General features: G+C 43.4%; 1 protein-coding gene across 2 annotated transcripts in view; it reads left to right on the top strand.

Annotated features, from left to right (window-relative positions):
* Window positions 1–4968: 4968 nt before the first annotated feature.
* Itgav (integrin subunit alpha V) overlaps window positions 4969–20209 on the top strand; it is an 81097-nt gene continuing 65856 nt past the window's right edge. The window contains exons 1-2 of one of the 2 annotated variants that reach the window (XM_028884443.2): window positions 4969–5411; window positions 15806–15936. In XM_028884443.2, coding sequence (XP_028740276.1) covers window positions 5227–5411; window positions 15806–15936 — 316 coding nt within the window. In that variant the 5' untranslated portion in view covers window positions 4969–5226. The remainder of the gene's footprint in view (window positions 5412–15805; window positions 15937–20209) is intronic. The other variant, XM_028884444.2, reaches the window with a different exon arrangement.

Below are 20209 nucleotides of genomic sequence, written 5' to 3' on the forward strand. Positions count from 1 at the left end.
GTTAACTCAGAGTCAAAGAATTTTACTCATGTCTAAATGGTAGAATTAATTTGGGTAACTATTTGCAGAAGTAATTTCTACTCCAAAACTTAAAAAAAAAAAAAAAAAAAAAAGTCAAACTGGCAGGGCAGATCCCAGCACTCAGGAGGCAGGCAGGTGGATCTCTGTGAATTCAAGGTCAGTCTGGTCCACATAGTGAGTTTCAGGACAGCCAGGGCTACACAAAGAAACCCTGTCTCCAAAACAAAACAAAAATCTAACTGTAGAAATACCTTTATCCTTTGAAAAAAGAATGCTGAAACTGTATCAAGCCTTTAATTCATTTTGCTCCCATGATCTAAGCCTAATTGAATTATGTAATTAAGAGCTCTGTATTAGTGAACATAATCATCTCCTGTTAAATCCAAATATTTAACATTTCATGAAAATCCCCCGGCACATTTCCATAATGATAGAAGTTAGAATTCCAAATGTAGAAATTCTTAATTATCCCTTCAGCTTTAGAGGAAATTGGTGGAGACTTTAGGAAAAACAAAACAAAACAACAAAAAAAACTCAAGTCACCAGGTGGTGGCACACGCCTTTAATCCCAGCACTTGGGAGGCAGAGGCAGGCGGATCTCTGTGAGTTCGAGGCCAGCCTGGTCTACAAAGTGAGTTCCAGGAAAAGCGCAAAACAGAGAAACACTGTCTCGAGAAAAAAAAAAAAAAAAACAACAAACAACCAAACAACCAAACAAAAAACCCAAGTCAATCGTTCAATAAGAACAAAGCCAGGAAAGGGGCCAGCCCAACCAAAAAGTAGAGGATCTCTCACAAGAACTTAACTCAGTTGTTATGTGAATACCAGCCGCTGCAGAGCCTTCCACAGAGTCTACAAAACTCTCAGTCACTAGAAAGGGAACTTACTCCAGCTTCAGTAAATAATGATAACTTTGGATTAACAAGAAAACTGCCGGACAATGCTGTTGTTTTAGCTACTTAAACAAACCAACCAGATATGGACAACATATGTAGATTAATTTCTTTTTAAACCAGGCAAGAATACAAATATTTGGCACTCACTTTAAATACTTGTTAAAGAAAACTAAGGTGAATGTATCAGTTAGTCTGAGTTTATTGAGAGGTAGTTCAGGAGTTAAGTGTAATGGCTGCTCTTCCAGAGGTCCTGAGTTCAATTCCCAGCACCCCTACGGTGGTTCACCACCATCTATAACTGTATTCCCATAGGATCCAATGTCCTCTTCTTGTGTACAGATGTACACACAGACAAAACACCTATATACACAAAATAAATAAATATTTTTTTTTCTTTTTTCTTTTTTGTTTTTGAGACAGGGTTTCTCTGTGTAGCCCTGGCCTTACTGGAACTCACTCTCTAGACCAGGCTGGACTCGAACTCAGAGATCCAATTTGCCTCAGGTATGCGACATTACGCCCCACTAAAACAAATACAATTAAAAAACAAAGTACAATTGGAAACCTAAATAATGGCAACTTAAACGAAGACAGCTGCACCACTTTTTCTTGCATGGTACCCTGTGTAGACACATAATCCAAGCCTAGAACGGGTATCATCTTAGACCATGACTTCCATTGCTAAATGTGCTCGCCATGCTCACAAAGCAGCTGTGCAGCTATCTCTACACCCAAGCAAGTTCCCAGCAGCTGCTGTGAAGAAAAGAGGCAGGAAGTAGCGATCCTGATACTTATGGCACCCTTTCTTCCCATCAGCCTTTCTGAAGATCCTGACAACTTGTACTGGCATCTTTGGCTGTCCAGACCGGCACTTTTCCAGCCCTTCCTACACCACCATTTGTGAAGGCCTTCTGGTTGTAAGTATTTACATTTATCATAAACACGAAGGAAATACATTTTAGAAGTTTAATTTATAATCTCCACTAACAGCAAGGTCGTATTTATTAAAAAAAAAAAAAAAAAAAAGAATAGGAGGAGGAAAGCATTAGCATCCATTTGAGGACTTGCTGGCCGCATTTCAAACTATCCCACATGATTCTGTTTATGAGTCATGACACAGACACAAGTGCTTGGAGAACTACTGTGTTCTTCTGATGTTATAAACACAGCTGTAGTCTCAGTACTTGGGAAATGGGGACAAGAGGATCAGAAGCTCAAGGTTATGACCTAGAGAATGCTCAACTCCATAGACAGTTTGGGGCCAGTCTTGGTGCACGAAGCCTTGGTCAAAATGAAGGGTGGGAGGAGAAATTCCAAGCTGGGTAGAGTGGCTCACTTCTGTAATTTCAGCATTTGGGAATTGGAGACAGGAGAACTGTGAGTTCCAGTCTAACCTGGCCTAAAAAGTGAGACTGTCTCAGCTCACTCCCACCCCCACATACACACACACACAAAGGAAAGGAAAAATATTGTGTTAGCAAATTCTGAACATACTGGAAATGCTTGGCTTTTTGTGACTAAGCCCCATGTGGAAGAGCACATAGAATAACTTTTAGACCTGGGATTTTTGTGGTTAAAGTACTATATTAAGACAGGATTTATAGGACTATAACCATATAGTTAGAATAGGTCTAGTTTAAAAACATTACAAAAAAACAAAAACAAACAAAAAACAACTCTCCTCAAGTAGTTATCTTGTAAGAAGATGCTGTAATTTTTAATCTTAGTTCAGTAAAAGGCATGATCCCTTTTAAAATTTGTGCATGTTTACTATATGAATGGGACTCAGAAAACCCCAGGCTCATCTTTAGAATTGAGGTTACCTGCTATCTGGAGAGCAGTGTGGTTTTCAGAGTGAGAAGCAGAGGACACTGGGAATACACAGGACAGTCTTGCTGTCCATGCGTCATTATCTCCTTAAACCTCAGACTTTAACCCCAAGTGGTAGCAGAGAATGAAGAGCAGTTACATTTTTTTTTCTTTTTTTGGTTTATCCAGACAAGGTTTCTTTGTGTAGCCACCTAGCTGTCCTGAAACTAGCTCTGTAGACCAGGCAGTGATCCGCCTGCCTTTGCCTCCCAAGTGCTAGGATTAAAGGAGTGTGCCACCACTGCCCGTCGTGGTACAGGATCTTATGTGTAAATATTCACAGAGTATTTCCTGTGATTGGCTTTGCAAAGATGCTGGCCTGTGCTTGGTAAGACACCCCCCCCTCCAAGGTTACGTAGCATATCTTTTAGTGAAATTTTAAGTATATACATGACACTGCACAGAATTATTTAATGTTATTAGATGAATGTATGTTGTCACTGTGTAGATGTAACCGTCTTGTTAAATAAGAAACACAGAGCCAAATACAGAGTTAAAAGCCAAGAGGTCAGAGCAATAGCTAAGAGCTGAGACTAAAAACCTTACCCTTCACAGCCGCTGCTGTCCTACCTCTCCGAAAGAGAGCTACTTCCTGTGTGTCCTTTTTATTGACTTTCTATTCTGTCTTCTCATTGGTTGTAAACCCAACCACATGACCTCCTCTTCACCGCCCATCTATATAGACCTCCAGGTCTTCTATGGTTGGTATTGAGATTAAAGGTGTGTGTCTCCATGCTGGTGGTATCTTTGAACACACAGAGATCTGCCTGTCATGTGATCAGGATTAAGGGCGTGTGCTACCACTGCCAGACTTCTGTTATGGCTTGCTATTAGCTCTGACCCCGAGGCAACTTTCTTTATTAACATACAAATAAAATCACATTTCAGTACAAATAAAATATCACTATATCACTGAGATGCTCTTCTGTCGTTTGAAGCATCTCCTCCTCTTCTCTCCTCTTTCATCTTTGAGACAAGTTCTCACACGTAGACCTGGCCAGCTAGGAACTTGCTACACAGACTAGATCCTTCTGTCTCTGACTTCCTAGTGCTCAGATTAAAAACCTTTGCCATCACACCCAGCCCATTCACCAAATTCTTCAGCACGTTATGTACAACACAGGAAAGACTCTGAGCAAACTTTTAAAAATTGATTTTATGTGTATAGGTGTTTTGTTTGCATATATATATGTGCAGCACGTGCATGTCTGGTGCACATAGAGGCCAGAAGAGGAATTGGAATTGGAGTTACAGATGTTTTAGTCAACATGTGGGTGCTCAACCATTCTACAAAGAAGGGCAGGTGCTCTTATTCATTGAGCCGTGTCTGCAGTCTCCAAGCTCTGAGCAAAATTTACACTTCAGTCATTCACTGATTGAAAGGTTCATTGATTAGGTAGTAGGAACTGGAAATGTAAAGAAGCAGGTCAAGATTTCTGTCCAGAAAGAACACTGTTGTCCACAGTAACTGAACTTAAAGGGTTCTTATTTCTGCGGCTTTTCTTCTTCCAGCTCTAAAATCATGTCTACCTGAACTCCCTAAATCAATGATCAGTTTTCCAAAATCTCGTCCCTCCAAGCAAGAATCCAAGAATGAGGCCTGAATTCTTGTGTGTGGATTTGGAAGGCTCACCACCTAACCTTTCCCTTACCAACGCCTTTGTCAGCCTGTGAGATCCAGGTCTACACACCGCATCCGGGAGGGCTGTGCTAGCTAGCCTTGGAGTTTATAATTAAGTTCAGTGTGTGGGGGATGGAAGGGGAGGGAAATAGCTTATAATTACAGAGTTCTGTTGCTGAGTGCCTGCCGGGCTAAGTGGCAGAAGTAGGAGAAGCGGATAACGCTTTCCGCATTCTTAAACAAAAGTCGCGGAGAAGTTCCAGGAGGAACCTGGGAACGAGGTGTCCCCGGGCCTCTTTTCGTTTCACTGTCGCCATCCTCTGGCTTGCTGGGTTGGGCCGGAGGCCCAGGTGGAGGCGCGCGGCCACTGTCCCCCTGGTCCTTTGGGTCTGGGCGGCCGTCCCGGGGCGGGTTCCGAGGACCCGCTGCCAGCGCGCACGGAAGTGCGCTCGGCCCTCTCCGGTGGGAGGCCACCGTGAGCGCGACTTCCTTTTTCGCCGGGCGGCCCGGCCTCCCTGGCTCCTCCTTCCCTCCCCCCTCCCCCCAGCCCGAGCAGCTCCCGGTCCGAGGGACGGCGCTCGCCTCGCCACTGCTGAGCGCCAGCCGCCGCGCTAGGGAGCGACCTCGCCGGAGTCCCGCGTCGCGCACCGCGCCCCCTGGGTGGCCGGCCAGCTCAGCCGCCCGTCTCCCCGCCGCCCGGCCGCCCTTGACCGCTAGCGCACAGCACAGCAGTTCGGGCGCTCGCAGGCGGCGGGCCCCGAGCCCCGGGACAGGGACAGGAACAGGGACTGTATAGCCTTTGGGCTCCGCGCCCCGGCGATGGCTGCTCCCGGGCGGCTGCTGCTGCGCCCTCGCCCCGGTGGCCTTCTGCTGCTGCTGCCCGGCCTCCTGTTGCCCCTCGCCCGCGCCTTCAACTTGGACGTCGAAAGCCCCGCCGAGTACGCCGGCCCCGAGGGAAGTTACTTCGGGTTCGCCGTGGACTTCTTCGCGCCCAGCACGTCTTCGTAAGTGGCCGCGCTGGAGTCCCCAGGCGCCCCCTCCCCCACGGCGCGCCCCCACCCAGCCTATCCGCACCCGGTGGTTGGCTCCACCAAACCGGCCTACCCACTCCATCCCGCGGCTGGCTCAGGTCCTGCAGGGATGAAACATTTGTGGGGGATGACCTAGCCTGGCACTCACCATTCACTTTCACCCGGTCCCCAGCTTCTTCTGATTGCCCGGGGACACTGGGAGAGAGCTTTGAAGGAGCTCTGTTAAACATCCAGGAAAAGTGAGAGATCAGTACAGGCTGGTCCCGCGGGACTTTTGGCTTCTCTGCCATTCTGTGCCTTGCTTCACTTGGTCCCAGAACTTCTTTTTTCTCCCGTACCAGTTAGCCTCTTCCTAGTGCCTTTCGCCCTCCCGAAACTAGCCCTTCCCAGACTCCCTCCCTTAGTCTGATTCTTTTGATTTTCTTTTCTAGACACTAGGATGAGTGATCACATTGTTGCCTTACATTGTAAAGGACTGTGAGACCTCTGCGTATTTGAGGTCCACCAGATGAATGGAATGGGTCATCTGTTCCTTTTCCAGTCCACTATTTAGGTCATTGTTCAGAAAGAACTGGGGGCGGGGGGGTGTTTGCTGAGTTTTCACTCGCTTCAGGCCACTTCAATACTGGAAAATTCAGCAGTTGACCTAGGCTTTCAAATCACCCTCGTTCTGTGGTGCCTCGTCCCTGAGGGATTTGTAGCAGTTATTATCATTTTTGGATTAAAAGTTGTCTTTGATTCAACACTGGGCTGGCACCGTTCTTACCCCTGCATGTTAGTGTTGCAAACACCGATTTAATGGATGTCTATGATGTTTGTTACATTGTTTTGGGTGTTTCTCAGTGTTCGCAAGTGGTAACACCTTTTGTCTTAACATTTTTCCCCCCAAGATGTCTGTTTTGGGGAGAGGCACTACATAATTTTGGTGGTCACTACTTGGGGAGGACCATTTTCCTGATATATGCTTAGTTTGAAGGTGGTTTATTGGGACAGTCTTCAGGATTTATTGACATCATTTTCCTGAACACTGCCGAGTATCGCTGATACCAGTCTTTAAGGCAACACATACCTTGGGTGAAGTTGGTGAAAACTAGACGTTTTGTAGCACATGGCTTTCTTCACACCGACTGTGCTTTCTGTGAGACCCGAGCGCTCCAAAAAAACGATAGGAGCACCGACTGCAGGCACATTTAACCACTTCACATTGATGTGGTTGATCTCTTTGAGGGGGTAGAGTAGAGCTTGGGATCCTACCTACCCAAGGGCTCAGGCTGCTGAGTCAGCAATGCACCTCTGAGCTGCACCCACACCCCTTTGATCTAATCATTGTAGTTAGCTCACCATTTGACATTTTCTCCTTTCTGGGTATGTTTAAGTGTGTGCTTTTTATATCATGGGCATTCTGGTTGCTCCCAGGGTGCACCATTTAGATTTAATTGTACAGAGGTTCTGACTGAGAATATATTCTCTGCCTTACATCAGGAATTTGCATTTAGATAATTCAGAGTTGATGGAATGTTGTACAGGTGCTATTCATTATTTTATTGTTATTACTATTGCTGCTGTTTGCTTCTGTTAATCTCTGGCAAAAGTTTAGTGCCCAAGACACATGGCAGGCTGGTAAGCTTTTCAATGTTTTTGCTATGGAAAACAGCAATATGGAGCTGTCGGTGATATTTGCTATTGCTGATTGCAAGGCATGTGACTAATCTTTGGAAAACCATATGGCCAAAGAATATGCTATGAGCTCACACATTTACAAGACCTCATGCATGGATGTTAAGAGTAAGGTACTGTGGAACTTGAGAGATTGCACGTTGTATTTTGAAACAGTCACCAGCGACTTTGGTACCAAGAGACTAGAGTTCTCTCTCTAGCCTAACTTAAAAAATAGAAAGCAGCTTTGAGCTGTTGTTACCCCCTCACCACAAAATAGACCCAAACAAAGGTTTCTGCTTATTACACTTACTGACTTTTTCAGATTAAATGAAGATTATTACAGAATTATGCTTAATCTTAAAACAAAACAAAAAACCAACACAATGCCAGGCAGTGGTGGCACACGCCTTAAACCCAGCACTCAGGAGGCAGAAGCAAGCAGATCGCTTGAGTTGGAGGCCAGCCTGCTCTACCCAGCGAGTTCCAGGACAACAAAGGCAACACAGGAAAATCTCATCTCAAAAAGAAAAAAAGAAAAAAAAAAAAAAACCCAAACAAACAAAATTATGCTTAATCTTGTTAAAGGCACGCCTAAATTCAGCAAGCATTGAAATCAGCAGAACTGTATTATCAGTTGCATAGATTGTTACCATAAACTTTTAAAGGAAAACTATATAATCAAGTGTTTGTTAATGAAAGAGCTTCCCCCCACCTCGTGTTAGATTAGTGAGGAGAGTAGCAGTGATTATGTACATTTATGATTATTCCGGTTTCAGGGATCTAAATACTGAAGAATGGTTTACCTCTCATTTTCCTTATTATAGAAGATTATGATTGAACCATCTCCAGATTGCTGTGGGAATGAATGCATCGATATTTATTAAAAAGAAGTGCTAAGCAAGACTGCTGAGAGGAAGCTGGGCATTGTGGTGCACACCTGTAATGTTAGCAGGAGAGAGATAGAGGCAGGCGGATCAGGAGTTCAAGGCACACCCCAGCTATGTCCTGAGTTCCAGGCCCGCCCGGGTGACAGGATCTCTGTCTCAAACCACAGAAAAGGCCCTGGTTTCAAGTTCTTTTCTCCATTAGACACAATATTACAATAGTTTGCAGGTTATTTAGCCTGGATTAGCCCATGTGAACTCATTTTGTCTAAAAATGAATTGTATTTGCATCAAGAGATGTCAGTTGCACCTCCATTTCTATTAATGGAACCCACTTTTTCTCGGTTGCCCTGGAGATCATTTCATATTCCTCCCTCTCTTTTTCTATTTTACTTTGTCTCCTACTACACTCCTCCGAGATTAGTCACTGCTTAGTCACCAGGCAGAGTGTGTTTCCAGTCTCTGCTTCCTTGGGAATGCTTCCTTGCTTCTCTCTCTGCTCCCTGTGTCTGCCTGAGCCTGGGTCTGGGCCGCTGAGAGCCTCTTTAATCTGCCTGTCATTTGGCTGCCAGACCTGCAAAACGCCTTATATGTTTCAACCGGTTTTATATTTCTGAAACATTTTTTTTTTAATCTTGATATTCTGTTGCTGAATTCTTTTCAGCAGTAGTTCCATTGGCAGAGAAAACCCAAACCTTGATGAAGGCCTCTCGTAGCCCCTGGTTTTTTTAAAATTTCAATGTTGTAATCATTGTCACAGGATTTGAGGCTGAGGGCAGGAGAGGATTGTCCCAAGTTTGAAGCCAGCCTGGGCTATATAGTGAATTCTAGGCTGGCTAGCTTTGACTACAGAGCGAGACCTGGTCTCAACACTCCCCCCTCCCCCAAAAGGATTCATTATATTTTCATAAACTTGAATGTAACTGTTACTGTGTTGGTTAATTTTTTCCATCATAAATAATACATAGGTATAAACTATAGCCTTTATTATTTGGAAAGCACATCTTAGGTCTGTCTGTTACTTCTGATTAAGGCCATAGATTTATTGGGCGGATGTGGTGGTGTATGCCTTAACTCCCAGCTCTTGCGAGGCACAGGCAGGTGTACTTCTGTGAGTTCCAGGGGAAAATGTATGAAATTTGTTAACTACTGCTTCCGTTTTGCTTTACATAGTTGTTGACCTGAAGCATTTGTTTGCCTGTAGAACAAATCTGAAACTTGAATTACACCTCAACTGTTTTATACACATTTCTTTTTATATACATACATAGTCTTTTTCAGGAGTTCCTTATGGTGTGGGCTCACCCTAGAGTCAGCTGCATATGTGAAACCTGCTTTATCTTGGAGAGGCCAGTGATGAAAGCAGCCGAGTAAATTAGTTCGTTTGGAAAGTTTGAAAATGTACTTGTCATGGCTTGGCCAGCCGCCCTGCTTGGTAGCTGTACTTCCATTCTGTGAAGCAACTCCGCTTCCTGCCCTGCCCTGGGTAGGAAGTGCATTTGAAGGGCATCCTCACCAGACTGCCTGAAGCTTTCCTCAGCTTCCGCTTCTTTCTCTTCCTCTCTACTCCATTTTCCTTCCCATCGCTTATCTTCCATCATTTCCTCTTTTTTTTTCTTTTTTCCTTCACCCTTCTTTTTCTGCTGCTTCTCAGCATCTTCCCAGTTCTTAGCATCATAAGAATAGCACACTCCTTTCTGGAGTCCCGAGGAGGCATTCTTGGAAATAAATCCAGTTATCTCAAAGCACAAGTGAAGATGTGGCTCTTGATGATGTTCTTGGACAGATGTGTTTTGGAGTGAGATGGCGTCTGTGAGGAGAAAGCTGAAGGCATGTGAATCTTACATTGCTTAGCTTCAAAATCTACTTGTTCTTCAGGGAGGTCTTATCAACCATGTGAGCAGGCTCCCCACCTGTCCAGGAAATGCCGAGAGCCGGCTCCCCTGCCCTTTGCTTTTCCTCTTTCCAGTTAATTACTTGAGCACTAATGGCTCTTTGAGAACATCTGGCGAAGAAAGGCTCCTTTGAAAGCAGATTTTAATTTTCACTTGCTATTTCATTAGGAAATAGCTTATTAATGTTATCAACTGCTGTTTGGAATGCTAGTGGCAACCGTCTTGTACTATTCCTAAGCTTCAGACACTGTAAGTTTTCACTTATCTACTCACCACCTGGGAAATAATTTCTTTCAAGTAGTGACGGAATATTGTACCTCTGTTCCAGAGAACTGAGAACAGAGATTTCAAGTGACCCCTCAGCTGACTTGCGGTGTGTGTGAGGTGTCCCCTCCTATTTGCCTTGGGCGGTGCTGCTTGTCACAGTGCAGACAGATTCTGTCCCTTACTTCTCCTACTCGAGGTCAACTGTTGTAGACGATCAACACACGTTCAAGTAATATCACTTACTTTTGTAAAGTTTCATTGATAGGCTTCTGGGTTGTTTTTGTAGCATAAATAATTATATAGTTTTATAGTCCTTAATTTTCTTTCTTTTTCTTTTTTTTTTTTTTTTTTTTTTTTTTTTTTTCTTTCTTTTTCTTTTTTTTAGGCAAGGTTTTTCTGTGTAGCCCTGGTTGTCCTGCTGTCCTGGAAATCAGTCTATGGGAATATATTATGGGAATATCTATCTATCTATCTATCTATCTATCTATCTATCTATCTATCTATCTATCCATCCATCCATCCATCCATCCATCTATCTATCTATCTATCTCTCTATCTATCTATCTATATGGAAATCAGTCTATGAGAATATATTATGGGAATATCTATCTATCTATCTATCTATCCCTTTTTAAGATTCTTTACTTTCTCCAAATCTCTGTTTGTCTCTTTCAAATACTAAAGTATCAGTATCACTTAAATGTTAGTGGTGGTGCAGACCTTTGATCTCAGCACTCAGGAGGCAGAGGCAGGTAGATCTCTGAGTTTGAGGCCAACCTGGTCTACAGAATGAGTTCTAGGGCAGCCAGGGCTACACAGAGAAGAAACTCTGTCTTGAAAACAACAACAACAACAAAAAATCCAAAACGAAAACCAACAACAACCCCCCCCCCAAAAAAAACCAAAAAAACCCTAAGTATCTTAAAAGTAACTTAAATATTACATTGACATTTGAACAAATAAACTTTTTTATTCTAAATTTTTATTGCATTCTATTTATTTTCTTATTTGTAGGTAGAGGCACACTTTGCCACCATGGTACACATATAGAGGTCAGAGGACAACTTCAGAGAGTCCCGTCCTTCCACCATATGGGTCCTGGGGATCGAACTCAGATTGTCAGGATTGGCAACAAGTCTCTCTACCCACTGATTCTATTCTTTAACACTTTTTAAAAATCGTTAACCTGCAGTTTAGATCCTTACAGCCATCATGTGTTCCTTTTTATTCTTCTCCTATTTCTGTGCATTTCACCAGTGGGCAGGACTGCACATGAAGGGATGTGTAGGGAAGCTGGGTTGAACATCAATATTAGCTCTTCTAATTACCGTCCTTTCATGCCTGTGATGTGCAGACAGCCTGATGAAAGCCGCAGCCCGGTTTCGGGGCTGCTCGCAGGCACTCAGGCTGTGTGCTGCCAACAGTGACATTTTTATTCAATACCCTCTCCTACTGTGCCCTTCTGCTTTTGCCAAAGGCCGTCCCCTAATAACTACGGAGGGCTCTCTGTTTTACAGTTGCCAAGTCAAGAAAATATCTGAAGTACAAAATTAAATAGAATTGTTACATGAGGAAATTATTTTAAGGATAATTTAAAGAATTGGATGATTAGGAAAGTCTGATTTCTGTGGCCCCAGAGTTGGAATACATTGGAAACGATTTACTGATGTGTGGTTAGTGTAAGACTGAAACCTGTAGTTGATGAATGTGTTGTTACCTGCCTAGGCAGAAGGGTGAATTAGAGCCCTGCATTCAAATAAGCACTTCTTCATAAGTAATGAATAGTTTTGACAAAAAAATTATAGAAGACCCTGAAAAGAAATGTGCAAATGGCAATCTAGACGTGAGTTGCTTGTGGGTGTCAAGGAAGATCAGCTGTTCTGACTTGGAACCTCCCATGGTTCACACAGAGAACTCTGCAGGGAGGACCCAAGTCCTCTTCAGGATGCAGACGTTGAAAAGCAGCACATAGACAGTCTCAAGAAACCAGATGACTGACCGCTGACTGGCCACTTTATGACTCAGCCTTCTCCCTCCCCTGATCCCAAAGCTTTCATTTCAACCTCATGTGGTCAGAGAGAAGGGCAGAGCATAGGGAAACGCTGGACACTGTCACTACATTTAAGCTTGAAGGGTTAGGGAAAGGGACATGTTCTAGATTTGACAGCATCCCATGGAAGGGGGACTGGGCTCCCTACTCCCACCCCAGTGAGAGGACAGCATCTCACAGAGTCCTACTCTGTGTATGAATTACTTTTCTGTTTATTTGGGCTTACAGTTCCAGGGGAATAGTCCATATAGTGGAGGAAGCATTGGCAGCATGTGGCTGGATTAAGAAGCTGAGAGATCACATTTTCAACTACAAACTTAAAGCAGAAAGAGTGACTGAAGTGGGGTGAAGCTCCACACTCTCAAGTCCCATCCTCGTGATGTGCTTCCTTCAGCAAGGCTGCATCGACTGAGGTTTCCATAGCCACCTTACATTGCACCACTGGCTGGGGTCCAAGTGTTGAAATGCCTGAGCCTATGAGGAGCATTTTCCTCTCTTCTGAGCTCTTATCCTAGTTCTCTACTGATGAAACCACTGATGGGAAAATCACAGTCCACGGGCCACATCTGGCCACTGCATGTCTGTGTAAATACAATTTTATTAGAACCAGAAGTATTCTCTTTCTCAGAGAAATACTGGGGGGAAAATCATTTTCTTAAGATAAAAATGGACTTTCATGGTACCCTCTCCGCCAGTTAAGAAAAAGTTTTTTGAGAAAGAGTCTCCTATAGCTCAGGCTGTCTCTGAACTTGGCTTGTAGCACTATGTAGCCAAGGATGACCTTGAACTTCTGATCCTCCAGTCTTTTCCTATATGATGAGATTACAGACATGTGCCATCACACCTGATTTTAGGTGGTACTTGGGATTGAACTTTTTGATTGTACTGTGTTGTTTTTTTTTTTTTCAAGCTAGCCAAGCGCTCTGTCAGATGGGCTACATCTCCTGCTCACCTTCCCTGTTTGGGGTTATTAGAGATCCAAACTTCAGTGATGCTAGTCAAGTGCTGTGTCACTCAGCTACATATCCAGACCTGTGGCCAGCTTTTTTTGATCTAATTGAGAGGAGAAAACACACACACACTTTATACATTTACAGCCAGAAAATTTGCATAGTCTGACTTGCCTATGTTAATCAACATGCTCTGAGAGAAACAGGGGTTTTGTAATGACAAGGCGTTTCTTTTATCTTGTGAGTGATTTGAATCTCACACTCAACCTATTTTTTTCCTTGTGAAAGATTCTTGCTAAGGGAAAATGCAGCTGATTTCTTATTCAGAATCATTTTGGCTATGATGGGAGAGGGGCCGGCATTGGTGTTTTGCTTCTGCCAAATATGACTGCATAAAGATTTATTAAACAGGGCGTGGCTTGCTTGGGAGTTTAATTTGCATTTTGAATGTGTGAGTTTCAAGGTAAGTGTCGGAGTAAAGGATACCTATTACTTAGCAGTCCACACAGCAGATTTCTGTTGATCTAGGTGAGATCTGACGCTACTACCCGGAATAAGTGAGGTTGAAACTGATTTTTAAAAATTACAATAAGTACATTTCATTTTTAAGATGTAGCTTCGTATAAGTTTTCCTTTGCCAGAATTTAAGTGACTTGTTTAGCCAAATGAAATGGTGGCAAGGAACGTATCTCCTTAGTGCTGCCCCGACCCCCCTCTGCATTCCCTCTTTTGACACCCCTAAACTAAATCTGTCAGTTTCTTGAAAAGAAAGGAGAGTTTCTTTTATGATACCCCTCTCTCGCTCTTCCTTACCCCTCAGAGCTCACCCTTGCCTGTCTTCTCTCTGAACTTCTCCTGGGTGCAGATGTCCATTTTGTGTTGGGACTTTCAACACATGATTTCTCACAGACCTCTATCTGACCGCCAGGCCTCACAGACATAGTGATGGGACAGACTGAGAACTGAGTCCATGTTTTCTCTGGGATCTGTCTTCCTCTCCCTATTCGCTCAACTAGCGCGCCAGATAGTGAAGAGTTGGGTGATGTTTTTCTGTCTTCTCCATTTCTGCGTTCAAAGTCATTGGTGCTCTCTCTCTGTTCATTCTACTCCAGCATTTCTCAAATCTCCCCTATCTTTTCCCCCATCTCCTCTGGCTAAGACAGGTCACCATTCCCTCCCCGAGTTTGCTTTCTTTGTTCCATTTTGTTTGTTTCTTTGATTCTCTAAAGGCAAGAAAGTCACCTTCCTAAGGTTTGAAATGGAACCGAGATAAAACTGATGGTCTTACTATGTCTGAAGGGCACTTCGTGACCTAGCTTTTGCCGGGCTGCCAGGCTGTTTTGGGCCATTCCCAGCTTGCTCTCTCGTCTTAGCCACACCATTTGTCTCTTCTGTCCTGGAGACTACGTTCTTTCCCACCCGGGATCTTTTTGCCGAGCTTAGGGTGCTCCCATTTTTTCACCCTCCTTTCCCTCCGTCCTCCCTTCTTCGTCAATCTCCTCTAAGCAGGTTCCTCTCAGTTCACCGTGAGTTCCCTAGAGACCATTTCCCTGCATGCTTATCTTCCCGTTCTCCTATGAGCCCTTCCTGGAGAGAGTTCCCTTTATCTCCAGGAACTCTTTCCCCTCCATTCCTGGGAGATAACTTTCCTTTATCTAAGGGAGGCCTGCACTCCTTATTTCCAAGAAATCTTCTCTTAGCCAATTGTTTGTCTCCTTCCTACTCCTGTCAGGTCATGTCGAGTGGTTGGTTTGTTGGCTGGTTTCTTGTGGGGAGGGCAACGTCTAGAATGTCTTTAGTGCCAGAACCGAGCCCGATGTAGCACGTATGTTCAAGCCTCATATTAAGTTTTTTGGATGACTAGAAAACAAAAAGTTGGCCAGGTGTGGTGGTGCATGCTTTTAATCTCTGTACTGGGAGGCAGAGACAGGGGAATCTCTGTGAGTCCAGGCCAACCATAGGCTGAGACCTCGTCTCAAAAAGAGGAGGGGAGGAGAAAAAGGAACTTAGGAGAAAAAAGTACTGTGTGTGTGTGTGTGTGTGTGTGTGTGTGTGTGTGTGTGTGTGTGTAGGCATGTGGACTATGGCAAACATGCATGGAGGTCAGAGGTGAACTTTTGGGGAGTCAGGTGTCTTCTACCATATAGCTTCTGGGAATTGAACTCAAGTCTTCAGATGGAAACAATCACCTTTACTATGTCATTGGCCCAAAAAACTCTTATGTTTTTAAAATGTACAGTTTGGGGTTGGAGAGATGGCTCAGTGGTTAAGAGCACTGGGTGTTCTTTTAGAGGACCCAGGTTCAATTCCCAGCACCGACAAGCAGCTCACAATCATCTGTAATTCCAGTTCCAGGGGATTTGACAGACACCCTGTTCTGAACTCCTTAGGTACCAGGCACAAATGTTGGACACAGACATACATGCAGGCAAAACACTCATACACATAAAATAAACACATCTAAAAAAATTAAGACGCACAGTTTGGATGATGTACATTTTTAAATGAACACAACAGGAATTATAGTGGGGAAATTACGCCATTCGAAAATAGTTTTTAAAAGTATTGGTGGATTAAATCAGAAGAATGTTTCATCATAAATCATAATGTAAATCTTCCGCTTTGTGTCATCTGAACTATCACGGGCCCTTTTGTCTTGTAGCAGGATGTTTCTCCTGGTGGGAGCCCCAAAAGCAAACACAACGCAGCCTGGGATTGTGGAAGGAGGGCAAGTTCTCAAGTGCGACTGCTCATCGAGCCGCCGGTGCCAGCCCATTGAATTTGATTCCACAGGTAAACTTCCATTTGTCCATTCTCCGGTGTCCGTTCTCTTAATTCACGCCGTTTGGTTGGTTGGTTGGTTTCTGAGACAGGGTCTCACTGTGTATCCTTGGATAGGCTAGAACTCTCTATGTAGACCAGGCTGGTTTTGAAATTATAGAGATCTGCCTGCCTCCATCTTCTGAGAGCAGGGATTAAAGACCACCATACACAGGCTCATTTGTTCCTATTTTTTTGCTCTGTTTTTGTTTTAATGTAACAACAGGGCAGGAGAGACGCTCAGTGTTTAAGCACACTTGCTGCTCTTGCGGAAGACTGGGCTTCAGTTCCTAGGACCCACTTGGCATCATACAACCATTTGTAACACCATTTTTAGGGGATCCTCCAAAGTCATGCCCGTGGTACCCATACATGTGTGCAGGCAAAACACTCACCCACATAAATAAAAGCAAATAAATCTTTTAAAAAGTAACAGCTTAGTAACATCATCACTCCACATGCACAGGGAGAGTTATCTATATACGTGATTTGTATGTTTTACAGCAATTCTGTGTATCTCCATTGTTTTGGATGTCTTCCAACTTAAATGGACAGTGTCAATATGTAGACATTTTGGGAAAAATCTATTACGATAAGTTTATATCTCTTCTGGGAAGAGGGAGGTCTCAAGAACATCAGAGATTGCTGCTGTTTTTCTTGGAGCCAAACTGAGGCATGACTCACTGACCACTACAGATTACTCTCATCATGAATGTGTCCCAGGCCTGGTGTGATGCAAAAAAAAAAAAAAAAAAAAAAAAAAAAGAAGAAGAAGAAAAAGAAAAAAAAAGAAAGAAAGAAAGAAAAAAAAAGTTGAGGAATCATCTTGAGTATTCAAATAGATTTAAATGGCTAAAAAAATCAACAAAATTTTATCTAAAATGTATTAGAAAAATTATTGTGTTACTGATAACAGTATAATTTTAATTTTTGGAACACGTTTCAATGTAAATCAAGGTGGTGGCGGTACAAAAAAAAGTTAACCTCAGGAAGATGAGAGATAATCAAATTTTATATTTATGTCATTGAAATAGAATGTGCAGGCTCCCACATACATTTATGTTGGTATATTCTTATACATATACCTTGGATAGGCTAGAACTCTCTATGTAGTTCGGGGAGAGGCTGGAGAGGTGGCTCAGCAACTAAGAGCACTTGTTACTCTTGTAAGGACCGGGGGTTTGGCTCTCAGCACCCACATGGTGTGGCTAACAACCATCTGTAACTGCAGTTTCAGGGGTTCCGATGCCTTCTTCTGACCTCTGTGGGTATGAGGCACGCATGTGGTACATACATATTCATGCAGTCAAAACACTGCATGGATATATATATATATATATATATATATATATATATATATGGATATAGATGAGTGTACAGATCATTCATGTAGCAGGCTAATGTAGTCTGTTACTTCTGCTACATGTCAGAGCCACTATTAGTTTCCTATTGCTGATATCATATGTTATCTCAACCGTAGCTTCTTTTATTATTGCTGGGAATTGAACTCAGGACCTTGTGTGGGAACGCATGACCTCTGAGCTTTCCCCTTCAGCCCCAGATGTCTTTAAACAAGTATTTGTTACCATCACTCCTGGAAGTTAGTTATTTAGAGTGGATCTCACTGGGTCAAAGTCAAGTCAGTGACCCTGCATTTCTTTTGGAGCCAATGGGGTGAGGGGTGGGGGATTGGGGGGGGGAGAACCAGCAGCTTGGTTCCCCTTTGTTCAGCGAAGGCCAGCAGTGTCAACAGGATTCAATGCTGCCTCACTTTACAGTTGACTGCCCTGCCTCCCCTTCCATACACCAGACTTTTCAAGGTTCTTCAGTTGATCACACCTGCCAAGTCTTTTATGGCATGTGATTTTCCATATTCGTTGGGAAGATTCTGGAAAGTAGGGCATACATCTCTCATGGAGTGGCATTATTCTATTGGCTAGCGTCTCTTTACATATTTTTAAAAATTCATATTGATTATGCTGAGAGCTGCTTCCAGCAAGAGCTGTGTTTGTATAAATAGGCTTTGCTCCTTCCCTTGTTCCTTTTCTGTTGGCAACTGTGGTTATTTGGAATGCAGAGGGGACTTAGAAGACGGAGATTCAGGCTGATACTGATGACCTTGGGAAAGGGTTTTCATTTGCTAGTATCAGTTTCCCTGTGGTCAGAGAAAGCAGGGCTGCCATGTAGATCAGAGGAGTTCATAAGTATGACCTTGCTTTACAGACAACCAAGCACTTCACAGGGGAAGAATGGATTGTTTATTACAGCCCCTCACTAAACCTGCACAGAGAATAATCATGAAAAGGGACTTAGGAAAAAGGAAAGACATAAAGATAATTGTGGCTGCTAAGTGAATTATGTTTTGGTTTACATTTTAGTCTCTGTTACTGTGAGTTTTGGGGAAACCCTCTCATTGCCAGATGCTTTCCTTTTCCAAGGAAACAGATGTTGCAAACATTTTGATCACTGCCCAGTTTTATTAAAAAAAAAAAAAAAAGAATTATTTCCAGCTGGAAGTGGCCTCATGTGCCTCTTACTCCAGCTCTGTCATGGGCAAAGACAGGAGGGACCTTGGAGCATGCTGGCTGCCACACCAGTTCCAGGTCCAGTGACAGACTGTCTCAAGGGAAGAAGGCAGAGAGATAAAGGAGACACCCAGTTTTCTGGCCTCTGCATACGTGAGCATGGGCATGCGTATCCTCACATCCGAGTGCATATATAACACATGCCTGCCCCCCTCCCCCTTCCAAAAACACTGGTTTCCACTGGGGAAGGAAGGGGCATGCCTCTTTCCTTGGAAATACAGGCTTGACTGCAAGCTTGAGAATCATGTCTTTTGGAAGCAGAAGAAAGCCCTAACTTCGTCCTAGAGAAGGTCAGATGTAGGATCCTATTCTTTTTGTCCTGAACATCTTGCTGCTGCAACACTCAAGCTTGTTTCTAGAAGGTTTCAGCTGCAGGCAGTAGACAAGCCTGGCCATGCAGACTCTCATCCAGAAGAATGTTGTGGAGTTATTTCCCCACACATTCCTAGGCATTGCTTTAAATAACAAATGTAAAACTGGCCTCTGTGTCGAGCACTTTCCAGCTCACTGAGACGAAAACACTTAGGTAGACTCTAAAACATATTCCTGCAAGTTTAACTTCCTCCAACTGGTGAGTTTTTGTCTCTCAGAGATAAGTCCAGATTGAGTAGCCTTATAAATACAAAGTTACAACAAATGAAACATAACCTTCTTTTCCTGGTTGCTACAGCCTGAATTTAGACCAAAGTTTTCTCCCTTAACGAACATGTATCTCCTGTTAGAATCAATCATCTCCTGGTTCAGAATTGTATGATTGGAGGTCTGATAAGCCCTTTGGAATAGATAATTTTGTCCAGTTCTTTTTATTAATGATTAACTAACATATAGCTAATAATATTTTATTCAATATCTGCAAAATTTGACAAACATTTCACGATCCCTTTAAATCCTCCTTCTACTCACGGTTTGATCCGACTCATACCCATTCTTCAAGACTGGGGTTGATTTGATTTTTTTCCTTTGAAATCTCCAGTAAAGAGATTTTGTTTGAAACTGTCTGGAGCTTTCAGATCCCTTCCTCCCCAACACTAGACAGAAACAATCCGCCATTGAGAGAGCAGCACCGTCCCACAGGCCTTGTTCTTTGTGCTGTTTCCTGCAGAAGCTCTGGGACTGCTGGTGGGGTGAAGGGGGAGGGTCTGAGTAACTATAAATAAACAATGCTGGTACCCAGAAAACAAGCTTCAGCCGCTGTCTTCCGGATACGCTTTGCTGACTCCTCTTGTTTACCTTTAGAGGACAGCTGTCTTAGGTAAACAATGTTTCTGGATAGTTCTGTGGAAATTAGTAACAGCTTGCAGCTTTGGGAGGGACACGGGAGGGGGAGGGGGGGGAGATGAGGGAGGGAGGGGACATGCACCTAGCCAGCCAGATCCCCTGGAGTCCACCCTGGTGATGAGCAGAGTGACAGATGTCATAGCCACATTGCTCCACATCTGTGTTTCTCCACCAGCAGAGGCCTTGTGTCTCATTCACTGTTGCCTTCCTAGCATTTAGACAGAAGGTTTAATGTATGATCAAAGTGATTTCTTCCTCTGACCTCTGAAGTTTCACATAAATAATTAATTCAATTGAGAGATTTTTTTCTTTCAACCAGATTTATTTTTAGTAATATCTGAGTCAAAGTGGTATTTGGGGTGAAAACCTGCTTAAGGAGGTTT

Source organism: Peromyscus leucopus, chromosome 4, assembly GCF_004664715.2.
Source record: "Peromyscus leucopus breed LL Stock chromosome 4, UCI_PerLeu_2.1, whole genome shotgun sequence".
Lineage (NCBI taxonomy): Eukaryota > Metazoa > Chordata > Mammalia > Rodentia > Cricetidae > Peromyscus > Peromyscus leucopus.